The sequence below is a fragment of the Girardinichthys multiradiatus genome, chromosome 9 (genome assembly GCF_021462225.1).
Source record: "Girardinichthys multiradiatus isolate DD_20200921_A chromosome 9, DD_fGirMul_XY1, whole genome shotgun sequence".
Lineage (NCBI taxonomy): Eukaryota > Metazoa > Chordata > Actinopteri > Cyprinodontiformes > Goodeidae > Girardinichthys > Girardinichthys multiradiatus.
In genome coordinates, this window is record NC_061802.1 from 45030620 (window position 1) to 45043211 (window position 12592).

Sequence of the window (12592 nt, forward strand, 5' to 3'; positions counted from 1 at the left end):
CTTACACTGGCTCTTAAAAGCATACACACCTGTGTTAAAATACCAGATATTTTCTATGAAGAAAAATGAGACCATTATAAATTATTTCTAAACTTTTTTCCACATATAATGAGATATCAATGCTATGCAACTGAAGAAATAATTTAGTTAGAAGGAAAAAAGGTGCAATAAATCAGCTGCATATGTGTGCACACCCTTATATTACTTTGCTGAAGCCCCTTGTAATTCAGTTACAGAATTCCTTCTTCCAAAATTTTAAAATGGTAAAGACCTTTTTTATGTTGATTTGGATGTACAGTATTCTTGGATTTAAGGTGATGGAACAAATACAATCTTTCCTAATCTTTATCTTTTTAGCAGACACATAGAGTCAAAACAAATTTTTTTGGGTCACAACTATTTAAAACCTTTTTCCACCTTGAGTAAAACCTATGTTCTGCCTGGAGAAAACTAACCGCAGAGCATCATGCAGCTACCACCATGTTTTACTATGGGTGTGGGTTTTTTCCAGTTATGTGCATTTTTTTTCTGTCAAATGTATCTTTTGGAATGATGGCCCAGAAGTTAAACCTTTAACTATCAGACCATAAGACATTCTCCCACAAGGTTTTTGGAGATTTTAGCCAAGCCTGGAGGAAAACCTGTGGAACATATGAATTCTGTGTTGCAAACCTTTTCAGTTTATGGAGAACACAAGAGATTGTTGTCACATGTGGAACACAATCAATGTCGTTTAATATGTGCTACCCACGCCCCCAACCCCCTACTGCCACCACCTTCCTACGTCCATTTCCAATGCATTTACTAGGGTTAAAATAGATAACCAGAGTAGAAATGAACCCTAGAAAAAGGTCCTGGTAGAGACGCAGCACTTTTCCATTTACCTTGAATTTTTTGAAATAAGCATTGTGAATGTAAAGTTCTATTCCTTTAAATTGTTTAAACATTTTTAACCTTAAAACTCAATCATCAGTGGGCGACAGTGGAGACAGTGGTAGAGGTTCGTCCTGTAACTGATGGGTTGCTGGTTCAAACCCCTGCTCTGTCTGTCTCAGTCGTTGTGTCCTTGGGCAAGACACTTCACCCATCTTGCCTACTGATGGTGGTCAGAGGGCTCTGTGGCACTGATTGTATGGCAACCTCATTTTTATCAGTCTGCCCCAGGGGAGCTGTAGCTACAATGTAGTCTACCACTGTCGGTGTGTGAATGGGCGGATGACTGATTGTAGTGCAGGCCATTTACCATCAGCTTTGATGGATTATTACCAGTTTTTAAGAAACAATGCACCTCTGCTGCTCTGTGTTTGTGGTTAATGCTACTATTGGATGCGTCTCTCTGGCTTTATAAAAAAAAAAATCGTATTATTTAAATAATAAAGGTGGATTTAACAAACTTTGTCTGACTTTGATTGAATTAAAATGTAGTTCAGTGTAAGATCTGGGCCAGTACACAATGTTTTAAACCTGAACTGTCACCTCTTTTCTTTGCCATTGCAGCATTAGAACATGGACGTTTGTATCCCTTTGGAAAACGTTACAGTTACACCTTTCCATGTATGTTGTATTAGCTCTATATAGGCTTTCCAAAGAGTACTTGGTGAGAGAGAATCATCTGCAATATTTTTATTGCTAGAAATCATGGTTTTTAATTCTGCGATGAAGCCATTCTCTCCCACTCTCAGCTGCAAACTGAGGCAACAAAGTCAGACATTGTCAGTGGCCCTGTTTTTCAACACACAGTAGATATGCTAACATAGCCTGGGCAAATCAAAGAGAAAAATGTTAAAGAGGTGAAAAGCCAACCAGAAACCACTCATTTTAGGTCAAATACACAGTGAGGGATTGTACCTGCACACTGCCTACTGCAGAGTAGGCTGCATAGGAGAATTGCTGCTTCAGCAGGTCAGTGGGCCCTCGCTGGTCACATGGGGTCCCATGGGGAAGGAAACACTGGTGGCTGGATCTGTCGGTGATGGTGTTTGGTGTAGAGCCGGGTAAGCTGAGCAGAACTGTTTGATTGTACAGGTGGACATCAGTCAAGCCAAGTCCTACCCACTGCCTGTACAGGTACCTAGCTCTGGATTCTTCACTGTCATCTGGCAGGCTGGAGAAAGACCTGAAAGCAGAATATAAAGAGCAGGAAAGCAATATGGTTTAGGCTTTGGGCTTGTCTGTTTTCATCATTTATCCTGGTTTAATTTTTCATCTGTAGTACAAATGTAAGTAATATTCAAAAAATGATTCTGCTTACTAACCATATGCAGCAGTTCTTATTTTTATTTTTACATACTAAAGTCCCATCAAAAGTCATTCACAGCCCAACTAACCCAGGCATACAAAGAAATAAAAATATCGTAATCTAAAATTAAGTTATGTGTTATGAAGTGGAATGGTAACAGAAGTAAGTATTGAACACATGAAGAAAAGGGTGTGCAAAAAGGGATATAAAGCCAAAATACCAGCGGAAATTTGTCAGTATTTAGAAAGCATTCCTGCTGTGGTATGTGCAAACCATAATCAACTGTTATAATATTAACTGAATCCCTATGAAACGGTTTCTCTTTAGGTACTGCACAGAGTGGTGCATTTGTTGAAAGTAAATATATCTTCACAATAAAGTTGTACTGTTGCAAAACATACTAATGCCAATGGTTAGAGCTGCATTTCTGAACTTCTGAATGCTCCAGTAAGAGACAATGGAGCACTAATTGGATGTTGAAAGAATATGATTTCACCATAAACCAGTGACAGGCAGGTGCCCCTCATAAAATCTTTGACAGAAAAGTCAAAATAGCAACTAAACAACCTGTCCAAGAGCCAAGGATCACCTAGAGAGGGTTGAGGTTAGAAATACCTTGAAATAGCAGCTGCAGTTTTTCCCATGAAAAAAATAAGTAATGCATTCGTTACTTATTGTTCCTTCTAACCAATACAATAGTCCCAAACACAAAGCCAAGGAAACCCTGAGAATGGCCCAGTCAATCACTTGACATTTATCCAATTTAAAATAAATGGAAAGGTCAGAGTGCATCTAAACGATCTCCAGAACCGTCAAGTGTTGTTTCTTTATACAGGAGATGTCTGGAAGTTGTCATTACCAAATACATGTTTTGTTACCAAGTATTTGTTAAGTTTCAATAAGCCTGTTCAAAACTTTTTTCCCTATTTTTTACCCCCAACTTGCTTTGTGGACTACTTTGCTTTGCTTTGCACAGTTTATAGATAGGAAAATGAAATTTTAATAAGGGCTTTAACAACATTTTCTGGCATAAGATTTTTTTCAAGTTAAAACAACAAAATATTTCTCCTCGAACTGAAGCCTGGCTTACCAAGTGCTATCAGTTGTTGTGACTTCCTCTGGCGTAGTAAATGTACACTACTATTATGGATCCCAAACATGAATATAAGATCTAATATAAGCTTGGCACCCTGATGTATGTACTGTAGGTTCGGGACTCTTATTTTCAAGAAAAGAAGGAAGTAATTTTTGAGTTGACCCATTGTGTTGACAGAGTCGTCTGAGAAAAACTCAACAGGCTAGTCAACAACATTCAGTTACAAAAAGAAGCCTCCACAACTATCAAACGGCTTGTGTGGAAACATTTTGTTTACCCACCAACTGGCAAACTGCTTTGGATCTCCCTAGTGGTGCTAAGCTGAAGGGAGTTTATATTGTTTTATATTAGTTATATTAACTGTGTTATTAATTTTTTATTTGGATTGCATTTGATAATCTTTTGTTAAGATTTGTTGATTTTTGAGTTTTGCTTCAGATCTTGCTCATTACTGTTTATGTTCTCCAGATAGTGCTTGAGTACATTCCTTTAGATTGTCTTTCTTACATGTTCTAGTTATGGTACATCTTATGTTCTGTTACATATGTGGCATTTTCCTATGGTTAGATCGTTTCCTTGTATCTGTTCAGCACATTCATGTTTTGGTTACCACTCCCTGCCTCAGTCAGTCCATTATCAGCTTCATCTGGTTCACCTGTTTTCTACCAATCAGTTTTCAGCTGTGCCATGCTCCATGTATATTCTGCTGTTCTGTATTAGCTGGTTTATAATGCTCATTTCATACCATGTACACTGTTTTCAAGCTAAGCCTCTCCATACCCATTGCTCCTGTTTACCACATGCCTGAATGTAAGTTTTTGTGTTTATTAAATATCTTTTTCACTCATCGTTTTCTGCTGCCTCCTGCCTGTCCACACTTGGGTTATACTCCAAAAGCCAACACCCTCTATGACATATTTAGCTTAAAATGTGAAATTGGAACTGGAGCACTGAATAGGGTTTCTTTAAAACACAGTTTCTGTATGATGACACATTTGTTTTGTTTCTGAAACAGACATGACTAAAAAAGGGAATATATAGACAAGTCTAACATAGACCAAATAACTAGGGGTGCACCGATTGATCGGCCACCCAATGGATCGGCCCTGATTTCCTTAATTAAGGGTGAATGGTGTTTGGCCAATACTTATCCACCGATCTTATCTACTTCTGCAAAGGTCTGAAAATTACCCATTGTTCCCTTTGCTCTGCCATGAGAAAGGGTTGACTGACAGACCAGCCTACTAGGTCACATCTGCACATGCACAGTTCTCAACTGTTGACAACATAAGATTGCAACATTGAAGGTGTGTTGTGACCTTCTGACACTTGACAGTGTCAGTTATAAAGAAAATCAGAATCGGGAGTTTACAGATTGGTAATCGGTGATAGACCAGAAAACTGCAATCAGTGTACCCTTACAAAAAACTCTACACTGCTTACAGATAATTTAAGACACACATTTTGATTTGTGCAACCATAAATCTAGCTGTGAAAACAGAAAAAAAAATGAGGATTCTAATTTACCAGTCACACTATTGAATTTCAGCCTTTACACTTACACAGGTAGATACAATGCATAATTAATGAACACTCCCATAACTGTTTACTATCCATTTAACACATTAGCATATGCAATTTAATCACCACCTAACCAGCCTACTGCAGATGTTTTGGACATATCCAAAAAATTCTGCTACATGAGCACTGCAGCTGTCAGGCCTCATGTATAAAACCTATAGTACCATATAAAACTATTACATATTGTCAAGCTACCATATACATATGCATCACTCAAATAAGCATGTAGGATGCTTGAAATTAAAAGTGACAGGATGTTTTACTTTCTGATTAGTTTGGCCAATAGATATTTGACATGTTGAGGGCGCTCTGTAAACATGCAAGTTTAGAACAATCAACAGTAAAGCTGATAACCACTGTGAATCCTACACATTTAATTTCAATACACATGATGACGATAGGACAAGATGATAGGAAACAGTGTAATAGCAGCTTTAGATTACCTAAGATACTGTAAAAAGTTCATCTCATCCTGTTCATGTAAAACCTAGTGAGCTGAATGTTTTCAAATCATCAGTAATTGTAACACATTCACAGGAAAATAACAAAAATAACAAAGCCATATCATTTTTGTAACAAAACTGTTACATGTCAATATTTTCTATATCAACTTAGTCCAAATGTTAACATGAACTAAAAATTGAAAATGGAATGCAAGAATGACTGGCAGAAACCAATGCAGAAGATGTGATGATAAGTGCAAAGCATAAATTAATTGGTCTTCAGTATTGCAGATAGCAGTTCTATTTAGGTCTCTAGCCCATCCCCTGTCTGTTTTGCCAGGGGGCAGAACTGAATGAACTTCTCTTCTTTCTTTGCTTCTCAAACACACTGAAAATCCTCATGGGATTCTTGAGTCCCTGTCATTCTCATTTTCCTAATTGCAAGAAAGAATTGTCAATAAAAATTGATCCAAGTCTTATTTGATTCTCTCTTGGTTTGTTTGGTTCTTGATGTTTACCCTCTTTATTGTTTTGACTCACAGAGGACTGGACTCAAAAGTTCACCAATAAAGACTTGTACAGACTGGGCTGGCTGGCATTTCAGCCTTGTGCTAAAAAACATCACTCTGTGATTTTCAAAGTACAACAAACTGCAATAATACTGCAAGCCATGAGAGATATACGTATTAAAAAAAATGGACAAATACAGATTTTGTATTTGTATTAGACTGCCTTTTTTCCCTGACTGAGAAAAGAAGAATATTAATTCCAACATTAGGTATGCTTAGGACTGGATTTGAACCCACCTACTCCTATATGCAGTTGGAATATTAAAACTAACCGATGCCCAACCTGGCATTCAAAGATTTCCCCGGTGTGACATTATTGCTAGTAAGGTCCAACATTTTCTGCTGAGAGAAATGGTCAGTCAGTCATTTTCTACCACTTATTCCACAGTGGGTGACGGGGGAGCTGGTGCCTATCTCCAGCAGTCTATGGGCAAGAGGCGGAGTACACCCTGGATAGGTTGCCAGTCCATCGCAGGGCAACACACATACAACCATGCACACACTCATTCATACACCTAAGGGCAATTTAGATTGACCAATTAACCTAACAGGCATGACTGTGGAAGGAAGCTGGAGTACCTGGTGAGAACCCACACATGCACAGGGAGAACATACAAACTCCATGCAGAAAGACCCCCAGCCGGGAATCGAACCCAGGACCTTCTTGCTGCAAGGCAACAGTGCTACCAACAGTGCCATCGTGCAGCCCGAGAAATGGTCTGTTTAGAAATATTTTGGAACACATGCAGACCACTGATAAGTCTGTAAATGATTTGATCAGAAAGGAGCCAGCACTTCAAGAATAGGCATTAATGACCATAGGTGGTGGTATCAAGTATGGACTGAGGTGTTACTGGCAATTCTGTGTGTACCAACAATGAATAATGCATCTAAAACTGATGTCACATCACCCTACCTTGCCATGTATGAGTATTGCCATATGGGGACATTAAAGAAATACTATTTTCGTTGGTTTAAAAGGAACAAGTCCTGTCATGTCTTTATGTTTTTTTTGTTATTTATTTAATGACATCAAGGAATGAAAGTTCAAAACTCTATAGACAGTCTGTGAGTTCCTCCAATAGTCAAATAAGTGTTGTAATAGCTAAATTATTAGATCAGGCTGCAGTTAGCTCGAACCACCACAACCACTTGGCATACCAAGATGAGTATATCTTCATCAGGACAGACAGACCATTTGCTTCGTGTTGCATGAGCTTACGTATTGTTATTATGTGATCATTGATGCAAATTTTAACTAGCTATTGCCTAAATACAGAGTGATAACTTACTAAGCTTTACCTAAACTCTTAAACATCATCTAAATCATCTATATTATCTGTCACAGCACACAGTAAAATATTTTTTGATAAACAGGCAAATAATGGATTCTGCTTCCTATCATTGGGCCACTGTAACATTAATACAATCGACATACGGGGGAGCTGCACCATACCACAACTAGGCCTCGTGCAAATCCTAACTGCAACCCACATCAAACTTCATCAAGTGCTGGTAATGTTGTCATTTGTCAAATATGTCTATGTGACCTATACAGTATTTGACTGACTTTTACACATTCCAGCAAATCTATATAACAACTGGCTCCACTTATGGTGCAGCCACTTATGCCAGCATTTTCTTTTCAATACCCATTGCTGATCTGAATGTATATCAAATTACATCCAAACAGGACCATTACTTTAGGGTGCTTAACTGTTTTCTCAGTGAGTGTACATGAGTGGGACCACCACAACTGGGCTTTCCCATCTTCCAATCTATTCAGACAAGTGCTAGAAGATGTTAAGTTCCTCACAAGCCTCAACAAGAGGCTATTATCCCTCCTTTTAGTAACAATTACTCATCCTAGGTGCATTTTAACAGGATGAGGAATGCTTTTCAGTCTGCAAAGCAGATGTTTAAACAATGTGGATGATCAGTTTAAAAAGGGATTGTTTATTCAGTGTGTGAGTAAGAGAGAGACAATGCAATAACTATATCAGACTCAGAAGCAGATGGTTGAAACACACAACTGTGGCACTCTGTAGTCAGCAGGCTACATCTCAAAGCTCTCCAGGACCCGTGGCAGGAGGGGTTGTGTGCAAATGTTTTCATTCATGTGTTCAACAGTGAGACCTTCATCCATAAGCCAATTGGTTGGAAGGACTCCCTGTGGTTTGGGACACATGCCCAAGATTGCTTACACTTCAAGTCTCAAAGGACTCTGCATGTGTGACAGTGTGTTTGTATGTGTGTCCGTCAGTCATACTAGCTCTATGTTAAGGTAAGGGTTTTGCCTCTTTTTGTTTAAAATGTTTGCTTGCTGTAGCTCTCACACTCCCCTATTCATTCTGTGTCTATACAGCAACTACATTAAAATCCTTAAATATATATATATATAGATTTTACTCAATGACACAAAAAATATTAGATGCAGTTAAAACACAAACCTAAATGCATACGTTATGCAAAGGCACAGCCTTACGCTATCTGACAATATACTAGACCTTCTATGTTTAGTTAGGATTACCAATATTATTCCTTATTGCTAAATATCAGAATAATAAGACAGAAAATTATTTTGGAGATTTTATTTTTAAATTTAGAAATGTACATATATTTCATGACTATTTGGTAAAATAGTTTTTTTTTTTTAACTGTATGACATGGATGAAGCATTTTGGGTATCCTGCTACAAGCTTACCAAAGTAGTTGGATGGGACTTCAGCCAATTACATCTGACAGAACTGGTTTAATTGGGACAGGTTTATGGGCTGCCTTGTTGGCTGATGTACTGAGATATTGTTTTAGTATTTCCACATGGTGTTCTTTCCTCATGATGCCAGCTATTTTGTGAAGTGTACTAATCTCTGCTGCAACAAAACACCCATACACTCACCGGACACTTTATTAGGTACACCTTGCTAGTATCGGGTTGGACCCCTTTTTGCCTTCAGAACTGCCATAATCCTTCGTGGCATAGATTCAACAAGGTACTTGAAACATTCCTCAGAGAATTTGGTCCATATTGACATAATAGGAGCACACAGATCCTGCAGATTTGTCAGCTGCACATCCATGATGCGAATCTCCCGTTCTATGAACCAATGTCCCATTTTTTAATTTTTGTAAAGTAAAATAAAATACTGTTAAAACACATACATAGTGTATTTGTTGGCCATACTATGTTGTCATCATACCAAGCTTGTATATTCATGTGTGAATTAATTACAGCACTGATCAAGGATATCTGTTGGACAAATGACAATCGCCCACCTTGAGCGCTCTTTCTTGGGAACAAGAATGTCTCTTATAAATTACATTAAAACCTGCTGTCAGTACATGCTTATAATAACTTGTCACAAGAAATTAGGAAGGGTTATAATAAATCACCAGACAACAAGTAAATTATGAACCCTTTAATGATTTATTTATGTATTTATTTGTTTTTTTATTTATTTATTGTTTATTGGTTTTTGTTTTTGTCTCAAGCACAGAAAGGCAAGTGAAAAAAATATTGTTTTTGTCATCTCATTTTTTGAGGTGTGTATTTGTTTGATACCTCTTCTGTCCACGAAAGGGGAGGCCCAGTCAGCTAGGTAAGGGTGGGTCCAGAAAGTTATACTTTGTCTGGTTTTAAAGTGCCTGTGACTTGTTTTTCTCACAAATGCAGAAATTGAAAGAAAACATCATAAAATTGAAGAAACTGGGCAGTTATTGACATAATATTAGGCTTAAAGACATGATAAATTACAATTGTCTAGTCTGCTGCGAAGCCCGGAGGAGCTCCAAAAACCATATGAAGATTGCACAATAATAGCCAGTGATAAATGTGGTAGTAAGCTCAAAACAACTCATTCTGTGGAAGTTAAACCAGTTAAACTGCTTCAATTTTCAGTTTATGCATCCAGATATTTTCATGTGTTTTGTTCTACAGTGGGGGAGTGTGTTGCTTAATTTGGTGCATTTAATGTTTAATTGCTCGGTTTATAATACTTCAATTAACCCAAAAACTGATCTAATTGATCTAATGTTAACAACTGCTGATATATACATGTCTATATATAAATTTATGGATATACCGAGATCTAGTCCGTCTTGTGAATTATTTAGAAAATCCGGATGTTGTGCACATTCTGTTTCCTGTTGGTGAGGTATGATTCATACATATTTACTGCCTTCTTAGTGAAATTTATGACCATATATCTCAACAACTGTTTATTTCAGTCACATGAATTTACTTTTTAAATTATTTTATTTCCTTTCCATAAATGTAATGGATTTATCATAATAATTCAATCTCACAGGCACTTGAAAAGACGTTTTAGAATGTTTTTAGATGAGAAATTTGACCTTAAAATGCCAAAAATGAGGCTGCTGTTAAATTCTGTATAGGGATTTTGGAGATGCAAAGGCCCACATCAGACGCAGGCTGAAACAGAAGTTGGAGCTCGCTCACCCTGCGAGAACTGTCTGATCTCAGGAGAGAAAATTGTCCTTTCACCGCTACTTGTTTGATGTTTCTAGCTGATATAGTTATAAGGCTTTTTTTGTTTTGTTTAAAGATATATTTCAGCACTAGTGGCCTTTATTTATTTATTTTTTGACAGTAGGCAGACAGGAAAGAGAGGTAGAGAGAGGGGGAGACATTCTGCAAATGTCGCCAGGTCCAGGACTTGAACCTGGGACGACCACTTTGAGGACTGTATATGGTCACGTGCTTAACCCCTACACCATCAGCAGCGCACCCCTTATAAGGCTTTCTGATTGATAATTACAGGTAGCTGAATATGAAAACTATGTCTTCAGGGTATGTTGTTATGGAAAGATTTAGCTATATTGTATGACTATGGAATCTCCCTCAATGCTGTTGTACTGAAACACTTACAGGTACATCTCAAAAAATGTCATTTCAGAAGGTGAAACGGTTATTTTATAGAGATTAATTCCACATAAGAGTAAAATATTTCAAGCTTTTAACACTTGTAATTTTGATGATTATAGTGTACAGGTAAAGAAAACCCAAAATTCAGTGTCTCAGAAAATTTGAATATCACATTTGACTAATCAAAAAAGGATGTTTTAAGAACACATGTCAGGCTTCTCAATAGTATGCTCCTTTTTATGCAATCAAAACTTGGTTGGGCCTCCTCTTGCATGAATTACTGCATCAATGCGCTGTGGTATAGAGGTGATCAGCCTGCGTAGGTGTAATGGAAGCCCAGGATGCTTTGTTAGGTACCTTCAGATCTACCTGGTTGGGTCTGGTGTCTCTAATCTTCCTCTTCACAATACACCATAGATTTTCTATGGGGTTCAGGTCAGGGGAGTTCACTGGCCAATCAAGAACAGGGACAGCATGGTAATTGAACCAGCTTTTGGTACCTTTGGCAGTGTGGGCAGGTACCAAGTCCTGCTGGAAAATAAAATCAGCATCTCCATACAGGATGTCAGCAGAACATTAAGTGCTCTAGAATTTCCTGTAGATGACTGCATTGTCAGAAAACACAGGGGACCAACACCAGCAGTTGACATGGCACCCCAAACCATCACTGACTGTGGAAACTTCATACTGGACTTCAAGATACATGGTTTATGTGCGTCTCCACTCTTCATCTAGACTCTGGAACCTCCATATGCAAATGAAATGCAAAATTTACTTTCATCTGAAAACAGGACTTTGGTCCAGTTTCTTTTCTCCTTAGCCCAGGTAAGATGCTTCTGATGTTATCCCTGGTTCAGGAGTGGCTTGACATGCGACATTTTTAGCCCATGGCTAGTATCCTCTGTGTGGGGGGGCTCATTATGCACCAACTCCAGCCTCAGTACAGTCCTTGTGAAGCTCCATCAAATTCATGAATGGATTTTGCTTGACAGTTCTCTCAAGGCTGTGGTTCTCCCTGTTTCTGGTGCACCTTTTCCTACCACACTTCTTCCTTCCACTCAATTTTCTGTTAATATGCTTAGTCATCGACACCCTCCTTGAGAAGGGTGTCGATGACTGTCTTCTGGACATCTGTCAAGTCAGCAGTGTAACCTATGACACAAAGCTAGAGACTGTTTAAAGGCTCAGGAAACCTTTGCAGGTTTTTGCTTAATTAGGGTGTGACACCATAAGTGTCCAATAATGAACTTTTTCGCAGTATTCTAATTTTCTGAAACACTCAATTTTCTCCAATGATCAATCAGAGCAGTTTCTATGTTCCTTGTAAAGAAGAAGCCCATGTTGTAATTTGGCTTGTTCATATAATCCTAACCAGTGATCTCTCCAGTGAACTTCATTTCCAGCTTCTGTGTCTCCTCACCTTCTTTTAAGGTTTTAGGTTGATTATCTCCAACAAATCTAACATACCTTTCATTGCTGATTCTATCCATCCTTGTCACTTCCAAAGAACCTCAGCATCTTCATCTCTGCTACCTCCAGTTCTCCTCTGTTACACCTACAACACACCTCACCATTGTCTGCTTGGAAATCAGGACAGAATTGAAATATAACATGAATGGCTTCTTTTACTGCTCTCTTGAACCATCTGTGTTCTTTGTCATTCTCAAAACCGTGCTCCTTGTCCTTGACATGTAAATTAACTTCTGAGTCTTGACCCAATGAGCTAGGTCTTTTGTGTTAAGCCATTCTTTTGTGTAGCTACTCTTTCTCCAATGTAGA

The 12592-nt window shown here is 38.2% G+C and overlaps 1 protein-coding gene across 1 annotated transcript in view; it reads right to left on the reverse strand.

Annotated features, from left to right (window-relative positions):
* LOC124873382 (inactive N-acetylated-alpha-linked acidic dipeptidase-like protein 2) overlaps positions 1–12592 on the reverse strand; it is a 677436-nt gene that overhangs the window by 353629 nt on the left and 311215 nt on the right. Inside the window, exon 6 of the mRNA XM_047373999.1 lies at positions 1849–2116. Within this exon, the coding sequence (XP_047229955.1) occupies positions 1849–2116 (268 nt within the window). The remainder of the gene's footprint in view (positions 1–1848; positions 2117–12592) is intronic.